The following is a 16,719-nucleotide window of genomic DNA, read 5'->3' on the forward strand; positions in this document are numbered from 1 at the left end:
AGCTGTCAGAAGAGAGATTGGACGATAGTTGTTGACATCCGACATATCCCCCTTTTTATGCAATGGTTTTACAATGGCATACTTCAGTGTATCGGGGAAAACACCCTGCTCCAAAGAGCTATTACATACGTGGCTGAGAATCCTACTTATCTGTGGGGAACAAGCTTTAAGTATCTTGCTGGAAATGCCATCAATTCCGTAAGAGCTTTTACTTTTCAGTGAGTTTATTATTTTACTGATTTCAGAAGTAATACTACAAGGTCATTCTTCCTATTACACTCTTTCAGGGAATCAACATTGAAATCCCCACAAATGATAATTTGCTTCCCCCTGTCTGGCAGATAGCACAACAAAGCATCCAAGTTTTCTAGAAATAGCTGGAAATTCCCTGAGGGGGACCTATACACTGTTACAATTATGAAAGTGCCATCATTTAGTTTTAGTTCAGTGGCACATGCTTCCATATGTTGCTCTACACAAAATTTTTTAGTTTCTAAATGTTTTGCGCTGTGGAAGCTTTTGACATATATGGCAACTCCTCCTCTCATCATATTATCTCTGCTTACACGTGCAGCTAATTTGTACCCATTGATGCTAACCTTTTGCATATCAGTGACAATGTGATGCTCAGACAGGCATAGTACATCTGTTACATTCTCAGTTTCTACATCTTCTAAACAAAGCAGAAGCTCATCATTTTTATTCTTCAATCCCCCAATCTTTTGATGAAATATACTAACATTTTTCATTTTACTTTTGTGAGTATCTTGAACTTTTTTAACATCTTTAGTACTTGCCTGGCTGAGTTTCCCACTGGACTCTGATCTTACACTAAAAAAGAGTTACCACCATGAGATGTAGTTCCTCCCCCCTTTAAATTTCCTGCTATCAGCCCAGCTAGTTTACCCTTCCCCTTCTTGTTGAGGCGTAGGCCATGTCTAGTATAGTCCCACCTACAGAGTGAATCAACAGGAACCACACCAATGTGTGGCCCTGCATCAGATCCAAGTAGCCGTTCCAACTCCAAATTAACTCTCCTGACAGAAGAGCTCAAATGAGGCCGGTCGTGGCACTCCAGAACTGACACAAACCCAACACTGGTATGACTCGATGCCGATCCAATATTTGCCAGGTCACACTCTATGCTGTACCCCGGATCTCTGTCAATACTGTTGCCCGGCCCACCCACAATAACCATGGTATCTTCCTTAGTAAAGCCTCTACATGGTGAAACTAAATCCTCTGGAACCTGCCCCAGTCCAGCACTAGGTTTGAAAAAACTTGTGACCTGGTATTCTGACCCTAATTCATCCTGCAGAAGTTGGCCCACACCCCTAGCATGTGAACTACCTAGCAACAAGACTTTCTTTCTCTTTGCACACTTCCCTACCTTCTTATTCAATTTGCCGCTGAGTGCTTGTTGAGCCCTGTCTACATCTACTTCTGTGAGAGGCTCATCAGTTTTCGACTGAGGCAACAGGTCAAACCTATTTTGTACATTAATAACAAAGCTGTCAGAAGAATTTCTTGGCCTGTTCCTTATGCCTGTTGCCACTTCCCACCCCTGTTTACCCTTCTCCCCCCTTAACCTGCACAGTTCTCGCCTAGCCTCATCTAACTCAGCCTGAAGGGCAGCAATTTTCCCCTCCTGTTCCACAATCTTTCTATCTCTACTGCATAGCCTACAGAACCACTGATGAGTCTCGCTCATTTTCCCAATTCCCACGCCACTACAATCTCCCCAATGAAAAAAGTTACTACATCCATCACACCAGACCCCAGAGCTAACGATTCTGTGGTACGTCAGGCACTTTACACTCATGGTACAAATCGATTTTAGTGACAGAAAGACAATTAAGTGAGAGAAACTCTAGACAAATATGGGTGGGGATACTTCACCACCTACCATACAATCCTGATACGAGCCCAGCAGACTTCGATTTGTTTCCCAAGTTAAAGGAACACCTCTGAGGAAGACATGTTTATACAGTTGATGAAGCTTCCAGTAAGGTAACTTCAGTAATCAGCTACCTAAACAATGAAAATGTTGGAAAGCTGTTATAAGCAAGAATGGAGATCATAGGCCTATATTGAAGGCCCATAAAGGTATTTTGTAAACTAAATTATTTCCCATTTCTATCTTACAGTGCACAGAACTTTTGAAATGACCCTCACACATTTATCCCACTGAGAGACAAGATGGTCAGTGCCTTCATGGAAAAATGGTTGTGGCTGTCTACGGAACCATGATTGTACCTAAGCATGTAACTCTTTGTTCAAAGCATATCAAAGGCCTCGAGTATCTTTCTTCATGGCTCCAAAACTATGAAAATCACATGGGGAGGGATTGAGTCTGTATGGCGGATGTGCAGGGTCTTCCCAGCATGAAACTTCAGCAGCACAGTCTGAACAATGTTGACAGCATGTGTGTGGGCATTATCCTGCAACAGACTGATGCAGTCTGTTAATTGTACTGGCTATTTGGACTTCATGGCACACTTCAATTTTTGCGAAGTGTCTACATGAACACTTTTTTTCTGGGAAGCGCTTACACATCCTCCATACAGTCCCAATCCCTACCCAAGTTATTTCCATTATTTTGAAGCCCTGAAGATAGACATTTGTGGCCAATGATTAGCTTCAAATGAAGAAGTGCACACCTGGGTGTAATCATAGATCCATAGGCAACCACAAGCATTTTTTCATGAAGGCACTGACCATCTCGTCTCACAGTGGGATAAATAGATTAACAGGTACGGCAATTACTTTGAAATAATAAACAGTTTACTTACTATTTTGCCATCTGCCTCGCATTCATTTGACTGCCCCTATATTTTTGATCTAAGTATCTTTCTTTTCTGATAACCGTCTTCACTCTGTGTAAAACTTTATTGGTTCTATTTTATTTACAGGCTGTAAATTCATGACTTTACAAATATTGTGAAATGGTGTGTACATTAAAATGATAGTGCTTTCTCTATACTTGCCCTGCCCCGTAACTGAATGTAAACAATTTATACAACTATTTTTAAGAAGAACGAATAGAAAATTAATAAGTCAAACAGTATTCTATGATATAGATAAAATTATAAATTTACCATAGTTAGCCCAGGGTTTCGGTACTTGTGGTAATAAATATTTTATTGCCATGTACATATCACATTTTACGTGCAGATAGTGTGACAGCAACAACACAATAATATTATTTTCAGTAATTTTTGTACTAGTTTCTTGCATTAATCTTTTCCTTTTATGGCAAACAATATTCAGGTTATAACTTGTCATATAGTTGAAGATCAACAAATACAGACCCTGACAGTCGTAGTGTATGTAAACTAGGATGTCTTCACTGGCAGAAGGGTTATATAGGTATAGAGCAAATTCCCAAGCAAGAATTAGGCAAGATGGACAGCCATTAATCCAGTTAAAGGGGATTACAGGAGGGTAGAATAACACAATGATGAATGGCAAATGCGTTTTGAAAACCTGGAAAGTGAAGGGACGGAGACAAAAATTGGAAAATTATGGATGAGGATAGGGAAGATGAAAAAAGTGTACATAACGTAAATATGAGCAGAGAAGAATGATTAGGGAAGAAGAAGAAGAAGAAGAAGAAGAAGAAGAAGAAGAGAACTGCATAACCACAGAAAATAAAATCTCTTTGTTTACTTATAGGTTCATTTCTTGCTTTTTGAGGTCAATATTTTTATGGGGAGAGATGTTCAGTGTGAAATAACTTTTTACTGTTGCAGGAAGAAGTTTTGGAATCTTGTAGAAACCGCGGCATAGATGCATCAATTTTCCAAGTACCGGAGAAGCTACATTTAACTATAGGGACATTAGTTCTTGCAGATAATGAAGAACGGAAAAAAGCTGGTGAAGTGCTAAAGGAATGCAAAGACATTGTTATAGAGTGAGTAGTTCCGTGACATGATTTAACTGACTGTCCACTATTTAATTCTTCTAAGTGATAAGTAGGATAGCAAACATAGACAAAAGTACTTCCCCGGCTATATGTAGTATGTGATACTTTATTAATTTGTGATTTTTTTCCAGTGTTGAAAAAACCTGCTTGCACTTGCTCATACCAGTTCTATGTATTTAAAGCCACAGAATTTTATGCTACAATAGATAACATGAATTTTAAACTTTTCTTAATATTCAGTTTATGATTTTGCCCCTTGTGTTTTATTAGTTTTGGATTGTCAAAACCATTTCATAAATCATTTATGTCACTGGTCTGTTCTGGAGGATGAAGAGTTTCTTGTCATTAAAAAGCATGTCTTTCTACTATCTTTACCAACAGTGAGACCATCAGATCAGATAATGTAAACATGTGATTCAAAATTGGTGGAACGTCTCTGTATTGCATGTATAACAGCTTATAAAGGCTGAACAGGTAATGTAAAAATTGGAGCAGGACTCAACAGCATAAAACAAATAGGAATCTTCAGCTTTGGAAGTAAATATTACTAGTAACTAATAGAAGAACACGAGGGGAGAAGTGTAGAAATATAGAGGGGATCAGGAGAGAGGACATATTTGTCATTGTGTTGAATGCAGTGACACCATTAATTTGGAGACTAGTGATTATGTGAAAAATGGGTGCAGTAATTTGAGAGATATCAGTGAAAATGAAAACTACATGAAGGAAATAGGCTGCAAAGTGAGTGACAAACTGGATTTCAAAAGTGGAGGGAGAATAGAAGAAAAATGAAAACAAGCCAATATCTGAGAAAATTGTTAACTAGGGAGAGTTCAAGTTTGTAATAGAAAGTGCAAGATGTTACAAATAATCCAAAAGGTAGAAGTACTGGTAAGGAAGAATAAGTAAGAACAAGAATGTAAAATAAGCTCATGTAGGTGGCTTTGTTCTTATTTTCAGACGAGTGCTGAAGATGGAAAAAGAAGGACTCCATATAATTTAAATAGTAATGTTAAAACAAAATAATGTTAATTTAATAGTAGTCAGCTACAAATGACAAATGAATCATACAACAATGCCTGAGGTGTATGTTTGATATTAAACAAACTGTACTACTCAGTGTTCATGGGTGTACAGGTGTGATACTGTTAGTTACGTAAGCCCATCCCCCACAGTAAGGTCATATCACATTGGATGAGAAAAATCAGTTTGTAATTGTCCTGAGGCCAAAAACCGCATAAAAAGTATCACTCACATCAGTTTTTAATTTTCCTGAGGCCACAGACTGCATAAAAAGCATGAATCAAAATCAAATCAGGTTATTAATTTCCATGTGACTGGCATAAAATGTGTTCAGTATGCTGTCCACTGTTTTCTGCAACAAGTTTAAATTGAGAAACAGCATGTTCCTCAACTGACAAGTGTTTCCAGGGTCACATTCAGAATGTGTTGCGCAACACATGCCTTAAATGCAGCTAAGTTTGCAATCAGACCACTAAACACAACATGTTTCAGATAGTCCCACAGCCAGAAGTCACACAGATTAAGATCAGGTGATCACGATGGCCAGGCTGTAGGGAAATGGCGGATGATAATTCTGTCATTTCCAAAATGGTACTTCAGCAGCTGCTTAACTGGATTTGGAGTGTGTGGAAGTGTGCCTTCTTGCTTTAAAATGATCCCATCCATGCTGTTGGAGAACTGGAATGACGTGGTTGCGCAAAAGTCACTCATAGTGCTTACCAGTGATGGTATAGGTAACAGGACCAGAAGCACCTGTCATGTTAAACGTTGCAGTAAACCTGCACCGCACAGTGATCTTTTCAGGATGAAGTGGTATTGGTTGATTTGTGTGTGAGTTTTCTGTTGCCCTTATTCGACAATTCTGTTTATTGACATATCATGTCAGATAGGAGTGGGCTTCCACGGCCAATCATTGTCCACTTCCATGCGAGCAAGAAATTCTAAAGCAAAGGTCTCTCTTGCTGGCAGGTCAACAGGAAGCAACTCGTGCACATGGGTAATTTTGAATGGATAGCAAAGGAGGATGTTTCATAGGATTTTACGCACTGTGCTTACAGGTATGTACAGTGTTCGGGCAGTTCTCCATGCACTACACGTTTGCACACCACCACTTGTCTCCTCCTGCATTACTGTGATCACTGCTTGGACTGATGTCAAATCAGTCCGTTTCCTCCCTCTACCAGGTTGCACACCAAAAGAACCTGTCTTTTCGAATTTCCAAATCATTTTCTCCAGACCCATGGCAGTCATTGGACCAATGCCCTTTTTCCAACCCTTCTGCAGAGCGACGTGTTTACAGTCATCATTCTTGTACTACAGCTTTACAAGCAGAGCGGTATATTGCATTGAGAGAGTCATGGTGAATGTCACAGACGCAAAAGGAGGAAAAGCAGTGTACCTGGCATATTTATACCAACTTCAATGGGCCATGCGCATGATAGGTGTTTCCATTTACATATTCTGACACATACAGTGCCATCTATTGATCAATTTTCACACAATTTTTTTTTCTTCTGCCTTAAGTTTTCCCCCTTCTCTGATAATATTCCGTTACAATTTGATGTCATTCTGACCCGTGGTGTTATTTCTATAGCGTTTGGAAAGTTTAACTTTAATTATAATAACCCTGCACACTAATAACAATCTTTGAGGATCTTGAATGTATTAAAATGTAGGTAACTAGCTTTACCTCTGAAACTCCCTTTAAATTGAAGCAGCATGCACATATTAATAGCAGTTCTCTTATGTGATAAGATTCTATGAATTGTTCATCTGTTCTTATCAGAAAATAAATCTCACTTACACACACAAACTAAAACTGCACAGTATTAAACTGTCTTTGGTGGGTAGAGCAGTAAGTTCTGGCTAGTAAGCTCACAGTACTATATCATCGGTCACTTCCTAGCATGAACAATTGTATGTACCCTCTCATAATACTTGAAACTTCTCTCGATAAATATTTGCTTGCTTTAAGTATTGATGAAACATCGTCTTTGCCGCAGATTCTATCAGCACACACAAGCACAATGTTTTTATGTAAAATTCCTTGAAATTAAGCAAAATACCTATCCACTCTGAAGGAGTAATATTTTTTTTAAAAAAAAAAACCAGTCTGAGCTGAATATTATTAATCAGTTCAGAAATATAGTGAAATAATGTTGTTGGTCTTAAGACGGTACCGAGCGAGGTGGCGCAGTGGTTAGCACACTGGACTCGCATTCGGGAGGACGATGGTTCAATCCTGTCTCCGGCCATCCTGATTTAGGTTTTCCGTGATTTCCCTAAATCATTTCAGGCAAATGCCGGGATGGTTACTTTGAAAGGGCATGGCTGATTTCCTTCCCAATCCTTCCCTAACCCGAGCTTGCGCTCCGTCTCTAATGACCTCGTTGTCGACGGGATGTTAAACACTAACCACCACCATCTTACGATGGTAAACAACAGTATGAATAGCATCTGCATCTCTTGCACATTATTTAAAATATTCAAAGACACTTCTTAAAGTGTAGGCTGGTGGGGTTAACAAATACTACAATAAGAGAGTACAAAATTAGGTAAAATTTTATCTATTGCTTGAAATTACCAAATTACACTAGAGCAGTCATATCTAACCCCCAGCACACTCAAGATACATCAGAAATCGCAGAAGAAATGAGAACAGAAGAAAATCATCATTGTCACTTGTCACTTAATCATTCACGCACCAGTTTGTAAGTTTCACTTCCTAATGTCATCACTTATTTAGTTCATCAAAAGTCACTTTACAGTTTTGTACACCATTGACAGTTTTGTACACCATTGACATCTAATATTTGAATGAAAGAGTATTTACAGTTCATGTAATGCATACCAATTTTTGCAGTGTACTCCTAACGTAATCGGAAATGTGTGCATCTAAAATACTTAGCTAAACGCTAACACCCATCCACAAAATGAAGTTAAAATATGCATTGAAATGCATAGACTGTCTAAAACGTACTTTTCTGATTGGTAGATAACTGCAAAACCACACCTGACCAGAATGCCCTGATTCTGTAATGGATGAAAGGAACAATTAGTGGCCTCAGGGGTAAGCTTATTGCCTTACTGAGAGCTCAGCCTAATTCTTTACATCATCATCATCATCATTTAAGACTGATTATGCCTTTCAGCGTTCAGTCTGGAGCACAGCCCCCTTATCAAATTTCTCCATGATCTCCTATTCAGTGCTAACATTGGTGCCTCTTCTGATGTTAAACCTATTACTTCAAAATCATTCTTAACCGAATCCAGGTACCTTCTCCTTGGTCTGCCCCGACTCCTCCTACCCTCTACTGCTGAACCCATGAGTCTCTTGGGTAACCTTTCTTCTCCCATGTGTGTAACATGACCACACCATCCAAGCCTGTTCGCCCTGATGGCTACATCTATAGAGTTCATTCTCAGTTTTTCTTTGATTTCCTCATTGTGGACACCCTCCTGCCATTGTTCCCATCTACTAGTACCTGCAATCATCCTAACTACTTTCATATCCATAACCTCAACCTTGTTGATAAGTTAACCTAAATCTACCCAGCTTTCGCTCCCATACAACAAAGTTGGTCAAAAGATTGGGCGGTGCACAGATAACTTAGTCTTGGTACTGACTTCCATCTTGCAGAAGAGAGTGGATCGTAGCTGAGTGCTCACTGCATTAGCTTTGCTACACCTTGTTTCCAGTTCTTTCACTATGTTGCTATCCTGTGAGAATATGCATCTATCCACCTGTTCTAATTTTGTTCCTCCTATTTGGCACTCAATCCGTTTATATTTCTTTCCCACTGACATTACTTTCATTTTGGAGATGCTAATCTTCATACCATAGTCCTTACATTTCTGATCTAGCTTTGAAATATTACTTTGCAAACTTTCAATCGAATCTGCCATCACAACTAAGTCATCCACATATGCAAGACTGCTTATTTTGTGTTCACATATCTTGATCTCACCCAGCCAGTCTATTGTTTTCAACATATGATCCATAAATAATATGAACAATAATGGAGACAGGTTGCAGCCTTGTCTTACCCTGAAACTACTATGAACCATGAACTCAATTTACCATCAACTCTAACTGCTGCCTGACTATCCATGTAAAGACCTTTAATTGCTTGCAAAAGTTTGCCTCCTATTCCATAATCTCGTAGAACAGACAATAAATTCCTCCTAGGAACCAGGTCATATGCCTTTTCTAGAGCTATAAAGCATAGATACAATTCCCTGTTCCACTCATAACACTTCTCCATTATTTGCCGTAAGCTAAAGATCTGGTCCTGACAACCTCTAAGAGGCCTAAACCCACACTGATTTTCATCCAATTGGTCCTCAACTAATACTCGCACTTTCCTTTCAACAATACCTGAGAAGATTTTACCCACAACGCTGATTAAAGAGATACTTCTGTAGTTGTTACAATCTTTTCTGTTTCCATGTTTAAAGATTGGTGTGATTACTGCTTTTGTCTAGTCTGATGGTACCTGTCCCGACTCCCAGGCCATTTCAATTATCCTGTGTAGCCATTTAAGACCTGACATTCCACTGTATTTGATGAGTTCCGACTTAATTTCATCCACCCCAGCTGCTTTATTGCACTGCAATTGACTGACCATTTTCTCCACTTCCTCAAATGTGATCCTATTTCCATCATCATTCCTATCCCATTCTACCTCAAAATCTGAAACATTGCTGATCGTATTTTCACCTACATTCAGCAACTCTTCAAAATATTCCCTCCATCTGCCCAAGGCATCCACAGGATTCACCAGCAGTTTTCCTGAGCTGTCCAAAATACTTGTCATTTCCTTCTTAACTTCCTTTCGAAGACTGCTAATCACACTCCAGAATGGTTTTCCAGCAGCTTGACCCATAGTCTCCAACCTGTTTCCAAAGTCTTCCCAAGATTTCTTCTTGGATGCTGCAATTATCTGTTTGGCTTTGTTTCTTTCTTCAACATAACTTTCTCTGTCTACCTGAGTTCTAGTATGTAGCCATTTTTGATATGCCTTCTTTTTCCTTTTACAGGCTGCCTTGACTGTGTCATTCCACTAAGCTGTTTGCTTCATCCTACTTTTACACACTACTGTTCCAAGACATTCTTTAGCCACTTCTAGTACTGTGTCCCTGTACCTTGTCCATTCCTTTTCCAATGACTGTAATTGACTACATTCAACTAACTGGTACCTTTCTGAGATTGCTGTTATGCACTTGTGCCCGATTTCCTTATCCTGAAGTTTCTCCCCCCCCTATACTCCTACATATGGACCTGACCTCCTGCACTTTCGGCCTCAAAATCCCAATTTCGCTGCAGATTAAATAATGATCAGTGTCATCAAAGAATCCCCTGAATACACGTGTGTCCCTCACAGCCTTCCTGAATTCCTGATCTGTTATTATATAGTCAATGACAGATCTGGTTCCCCTGCCTTCCCAAGTATACTGGTGAATGTTCTTATGTTTAAAAGAGGAGTTTGTGATTACTAAGCCCATACTGGCACAGAAATACAAGAGTTGTTTCCCATTCCTGTTGGCCTCCATATCCTCTCCAAATTTACCCATAACCTTTTCATAACCTTCTGTTCGATTTCCAATCCTGGCATTAAAATCACCCATGAGCAGAACATTGTCCTTGTCCTTTACTCTAACAACTACATCACTGAATGCCTCATAAAAACTATCCATCTTATCTTGATCTGTCCCTTCACAATGCGAATATACTGACACAGTCCTAATTTTCTTGCTAGACACTGTCAAATCTATCCACATCAGTCGTTCGTTTACATACCTTACTGCAAATACGCTGGGTTCCATTTCTTCCCTGATGTAAAGCCCTACACCCCATTGTGCTATTCCTGCTTTGTCTCCTGACAGGAAGACCTTGTATTCTCCCACTTCCTCTTCTTTCTCATCCCTTACCCGAATGTCACTAACAGCTAAAACGTCCAGCTCCATCTTACTTGCAGCCTCTGCCAGCTCTACCTTCTTCCCAGAGTAGCCCCCCATTGATATTAATAGCTCTCAATCTCATTACCATTTGTTTGCCAAGTCGTATCTTAGGAGTCCCTGGTTTGTCAGTTAGAGGTGGGACTCCGTCACCTCCAAAGGTCTGAGGCATTTTGCTCTGATTGTTGCCAGCATCATATTTAAAGTACCAGGGAAGCTGGTTGCTAGCCTTACTTGCCCCGAGTCCCATTGAGTTTTACCCCTAACGGTTGAGGGACTAACCGGTGGATTTGGTAGTCTTTGCCATATGAGCACAAAGGTGACAACGGCTCAGAATATGCCCGAGATGCCCAGCCTTATTCCAAAGTAACTGGTATCCCGACTGTCGGGACCACTTACTTGGCCACTCATACGTTGCCTGTGGTTCATGAACTAGGACATGACTACAGGAACCCACACCATGAACCATCCTAATTCTTTACACAAAAATTAAAAACAATTCTCATTTGAAGTTGCCTCTGACGCCGTTTGTCATTAGTGGCTTAATGTTTTGAAATCTGCCAATGTCTTTTAATGTGTGGCAATAACCTACAACTAAACACTGATACTTATACAAAGGAAAACAATGAAAGATATAAAACCTACTACTAAGGCAGAAAACACACATACATGAATCTAACCTAGCTAGAAACCATTGAAATTGTGAACAGCATGGAAAATTCAGTAGAAAGGTTAATCCTACGTAAAACTTTGACTACGTAACTTTGACTACAGACTAAATACAAAATTGAGCACAAGATAAAAATAAGTGTAAGTACAAATCTTATAACTAATCAATGCTACTATTTACAATTTGAGGGAATCATGTTCTCTGTAATACTCATGACACAGTTGACATCTATTCCATTTTTATAACTGTTTTTATGTCGTGGTGAGGATAGAGTCCTCTTACTTTTAGGTCCTAGGATGTGCTGGGATGTAGCATCCATCATATGGAATGTTTGTTATTATATATGGACCATTATACAATAACTGCCACTTCCTGTTAACTTTTTTTTTATCACAAGAGGCTCTAGGATGGGCCCTCAGTAAGACCTGTTCACCTGTTTGATACACATAAAAAATCTTACTCGGGCATGTATGCCTTATCCTCCTGGCTTCAGCTTTTCCCTCCAAAGTCCTCAGTGCTTTAGTCACATTTTTACCAAATGTTATCTTTCTTTTGATCCTTGGGAGTGGCCTAATCCACTCACCGAGCTCCTCCTTATTCAACATCAGTTCCACTAGTGTGAATCCATTAGTCTTGTGAGGTAGATTATTATAGTTACTTTCAAATATTGGAACGTACTGAGTCCACTTCATATTCTTTTTAGGAGCGTATGTATGTACGAACCTGTTCAATTCTCTAAAATTCCTTTCTACCAGATTAGTCTTAGGGTTAAAGGCTGAAATAAATATATTTTTAACTCCATGATTGTGTATTAATTGTTTCCACTTATGGCTTTTGAAGTATGGTGTGTTATCCATCAGCATCATGGCAGACTTTCCCACTTCACGAATGTAATAGCTATCAGATTTTCTTATGAGAGCATGTGAAGTAGCATTTCTAGTGGAATAAAGCTTTATCATTTTAGAGAAGACATCGTACATGGCTACAATGTGTCTGTTCCCTCCCCAGGCTATCAGTATTGGTCCTGTTATGTCCACAGCTATAAGTTGTTTATGTTTTGTAGGTATTGTGTGTAACTCGCGGTATGTGCTAACAGTGCTAACATTGTGGGCTTAACCCTCTGACAGGTAGGGCATGTTCTGATGAGCTTTTTCACTTTTTTGACCAAGTTAGGATACTAGCAATGAGTGGCAATTTTTTAGTGCTTTTTCTTATGGCAAAATGTCCCCATGAATGGTAGGTGTAACAGATTACATTTTCTAAGTTTTCAGCAGGTATACAACAGCAATATTCATCATCAGGTGCATTCCTAAGGAACATAATGCCATCATACAATTTGTAATAATCATTTTGCTCGTCACCGTCTGATCCAGCCAAGGATACAGCTGTTTTGCTCCATAAAGGGTCAGCTCTCTGTAAATCTCTGATATTGCGACACATGTGTAAGTACTGTTGTCTTCTTCCTGCATCCTTTCAAGAAGGATCTTATACTCAGAAGATTGCTCAACCAACTCTGTGAACATTGGCAAGCCTTAATATGTTAAGATATCCGCCACTATGTTGTCTTTCCCCTTTACAGGCCTGATCTCGAAGTCATACTCTTGCATTGCAAGTACCCATCGGGTAAGTCGGCATGTTAAGATGAAACTCAACAAATGATGATTACAAAAGATGACTACATGATGCCTGTACATGTAGTAGTGATGCCGTTTGAGAACCAAATGGCCAAAAGCTCCTGTTTGGTTGTTGAATAAGTCATGTAGCAGCCAGTAAATATGTGGCTAGCGCAACTGATTCTTTTAACATCGGCTTGCCCATTCACATTGTTTACTTAGAATAAGCAAATGCCCAGATCACAGTTCAACACATCCATAGCTAAGTGAAAGTCCTGAGACATGTCAGGATGGTGGGAGATCTCTGAGTTTACTATTGCATCTCAAATCCTATCGAATGTGATCCTAGACTCCTGTGAAAAGAACCACGATGTGTTCTTTTGCAGCAGTCCCAACAACAGATCATTGTTTAACAGCTGTACAGAAACAAAACACCAAAAGAAAGATGCTAACCTGAGCAATGATTTAACCTGTTTCTTGGTGCTAGGATATGATATATGTGTGATGACATCAACTTTACACATATCCAGGAAAATTCGTACGGGAGTTACAATGTGTCCCAAAACCTTAAGCTCTTTGTCCAAATTTTGATTTTTGCATGTTCGCTGCTACTCCCGCATCTGTGAATCTTTCAGAAATCTCTGTATAAGTTTCAGGTGCTCCTCCCATGTCCTGGTGGCTATGAGGAGGTTGTCAATGTACAATGTGACTATCAAGCAGATCCAGCCCGATTACAGTGTCTAGAGCTGCTATAAACACCCCTGTGCTGACATTGAGCCCAAAGGGTAAGATTCTAAGCTGGTAGCTTCAACCTGCGAAGATGAAGGCTATATATCTCCTATATCTTTCTGATAACAGGACCTGCCAGTAACTAGCATGGAGATCGAAGCTAGTTAGATACCTAACACACTGGAACTTCTGTATTTGCTCCTCTAAGCTTTCTGGTCATGTTTGCACAGATATAATAATCTTATTAATATCATGGGTATTAAGTGCAAGTCAGATGCTTTTGTCTGATTTGGGTACTGCATCCAAGGGACTACTGCTATAGGGTGATAATGAAATCTCAGTTATTCCCCATTCCATCATTCTTTGTATCTCCTTAGACGCAGCCTCCTCCTTACTCCATGGTAACCGAGTAAGTGGCTCAGCAGTAAGTTTTGTGTGGCTTTTCTGCCATGTCGTACACATATCCATTTATTATACTAGGTTTTGCAGTGAAAACCATGGCATAACCTTTAAGTAACTGTATGAGTTGTTGTTGCTGTTGAGTTTCAAGATAGTATGATTCAGTAACCTTATGCTTAATTTCCAGACAAATCTTGTGTACCGTGCCATCATCATCAGAATGTATAGGAGGATAATCTTCCCCAGTGTACTCTCTTGTGATGTGTAAGAGCTGCAGTGCACCATAAGTTACTTTTAGCCCCCAGCAATACTGTCCATGAAAGGCCATAGTAGTGATTACTGCCAGTTCTAACTTTCTACCATTGTTCATCAACGAGCAGCACGCATGAGAAAGGTCGATCATAGCGTCCCTTTTCCAGAGAAATTCCCAGCCAATTATGCAAGGAACCACAAGATTCTTTGCAGTTAGGTATGAGCATATAATGGAAACATTTCCTATGATGATCTCGACCTGCGCATCTCTGCTGATTCCTCTGAGTGCAGCCTCTTATTGCGCCGACAATCCGAACTAGTAAACCAGGCAACCTATGGCTCTGATTTTCTTATATAAGCCATAATCCATGATCGAGACACGAACTACGATAACATTCACAGGAATATTGTGAATCATGAAATGCAGCCTGAACTAATTCTTGGTTCTGCTGAGCACATAGATATGTGTCAGCGCACAGTTCATCTTGAATTTCAGCACCTTTCTTGTATCAAAGCATGGACACAGTGAGAGGTGTAATTTCACCCCCCCCCCCCTCCCCCATCCCTTTTGTTCTCACACAACTGACTGCGAAGGGCTTACATTGGATGTGTGGAATTTGACACCTGGGATGTTCCCACTTTTGGTTCATCAGCCACCTCTATTATACGTACATTCTGCTGTTGTGCCTGGAATTTCTGTGGTATGTTCGGTTGCTGTGACTGCACTTGACTTGTTGACAGCATGGGAATAACATTTATACTTTTACAGGATGGTTTCGACCTGCACTGTGGCTACATCTACATCTACATCTACATCTACATGACTACTCTGCAATTCACATTTAAGTGCTTGGCAGAGGCCCCCAGGGGCTCAGCATTCACTTGCTGAGTACGGGCTTGGCGACCCCGGGGTCCTGAGCTGGGGACTGGTCTGAGCCGCCAGTGTCCTGTCACCGTAACCCCCGAACATGCTTCAGCGACCACCGTACGGCGCGGCGGTGAAATGTTGTGTGCTGCGGGGAATGGTAATCTTGGCTTGACCGCCTGGATTGCGAGGAAGGCCAACCTCTATAAAAAACCCTCAATCTTTCGGTGTGCTCCGCGCCTAGAAGATGCATGGCTGTTGGGGTGGAACAGTCGCAAGCGGGCAACCTCTGGGGCACCTGCCGCACCCCAGTTGTATAAGGCTTACTCAGGCACGCGGGGCTCTGTCTGAGCGGACTTTTAGTTCCCTAGCTGCTCGTGGGACCGCAATGGACCCTTCGACCTCTACATTTCCCCCTACCAGTGGCTTGGGTGGGCCGCTGGTAGGAAAACACACCCCATCGAAAAAGCGGCTACGCGCTGCGAGTCCTCCAGTGCCTGGTGTTGCTAGAGATTTAACAGAATGTAGCAACGGAGCACATGCTGATAATCAGAATGTGTTTTTGATTATTAAAAGGAAGGAGGGTAGCTTTGAGAGGGTTTCTCCCTTTTACATCCACAAGGGTCTTGAGGGAATTGCAGGAACACTGAAATCTGTAAAGCGACTGCGCAATGGGACTCTGTTAGTTGAAACTTCTAGTTCCCGTCAAGTCGCTGCCCTTCGGAAAGCAAATTGTCTAGGAGAGTACGCTGTCGAGACCGAGCTCCACTCCACTTTGAATTATAGTAAGGGTGTTGTGACGTGTAGGGACTTGGTGGATATCCCCATAGACGTGCTAAAATCTGAGTGGGCTGACGAAGGAATTGTTGACGTGCAGCACATTATGAAACGAGTCAATGGGGACCTCGTCAAATCTGACTCGTTTATTCTCACATTCAGTTGCCCGAGACTCCCGGAGCATGTTAAAGCGGGGTTCTTACGTTTGCCCGTACGGCCATATTTCCCCAACCCAATGCGCTGTTTTAAATGTCAGCGCTTTGGGCATACTACGTTGGGGTGCAATGGGATAGCCACGTGTGGTAAATGTGGTCAGCCTGCCCATGACGGAGCCCATTGTTCATCGCCTGTGAAGTGCGTGAATTGCTCTGGGAGTCACCCTGTCTGGAGCCGGATCTGCCCCATCTATCTCGAAGAGCAGAAGGTACAGGAGATTAAAACATCTAAGCGCATCCCCTATGGTGAGGCCAAGAAGATCTTTAAGGCCATGCAACCTCCTGTGTTTTCA

General features: G+C 40.8%; 1 protein-coding gene across 3 annotated transcripts in view; it reads left to right on the forward strand.

The window, feature by feature from the left end:
• Nucleotides 1–16,719, forward strand: part of LOC126333923 (activating signal cointegrator 1 complex subunit 1) — a 90,406-nt gene that overhangs the window by 37,392 nt on the left and 36,295 nt on the right. For all 3 annotated transcript variants that reach the window (XM_049996781.1, XM_049996780.1, XM_049996782.1), the window contains exon 5: nt 3,753–3,913. In XM_049996781.1, coding sequence (XP_049852738.1) covers nt 3,753–3,913 — 161 coding nt within the window. The remainder of the gene's footprint in view (nt 1–3,752; nt 3,914–16,719) is intronic.

Source organism: Schistocerca gregaria, chromosome 2, assembly GCF_023897955.1.
Source record: "Schistocerca gregaria isolate iqSchGreg1 chromosome 2, iqSchGreg1.2, whole genome shotgun sequence".
Lineage (NCBI taxonomy): Eukaryota > Metazoa > Arthropoda > Insecta > Orthoptera > Acrididae > Schistocerca > Schistocerca gregaria.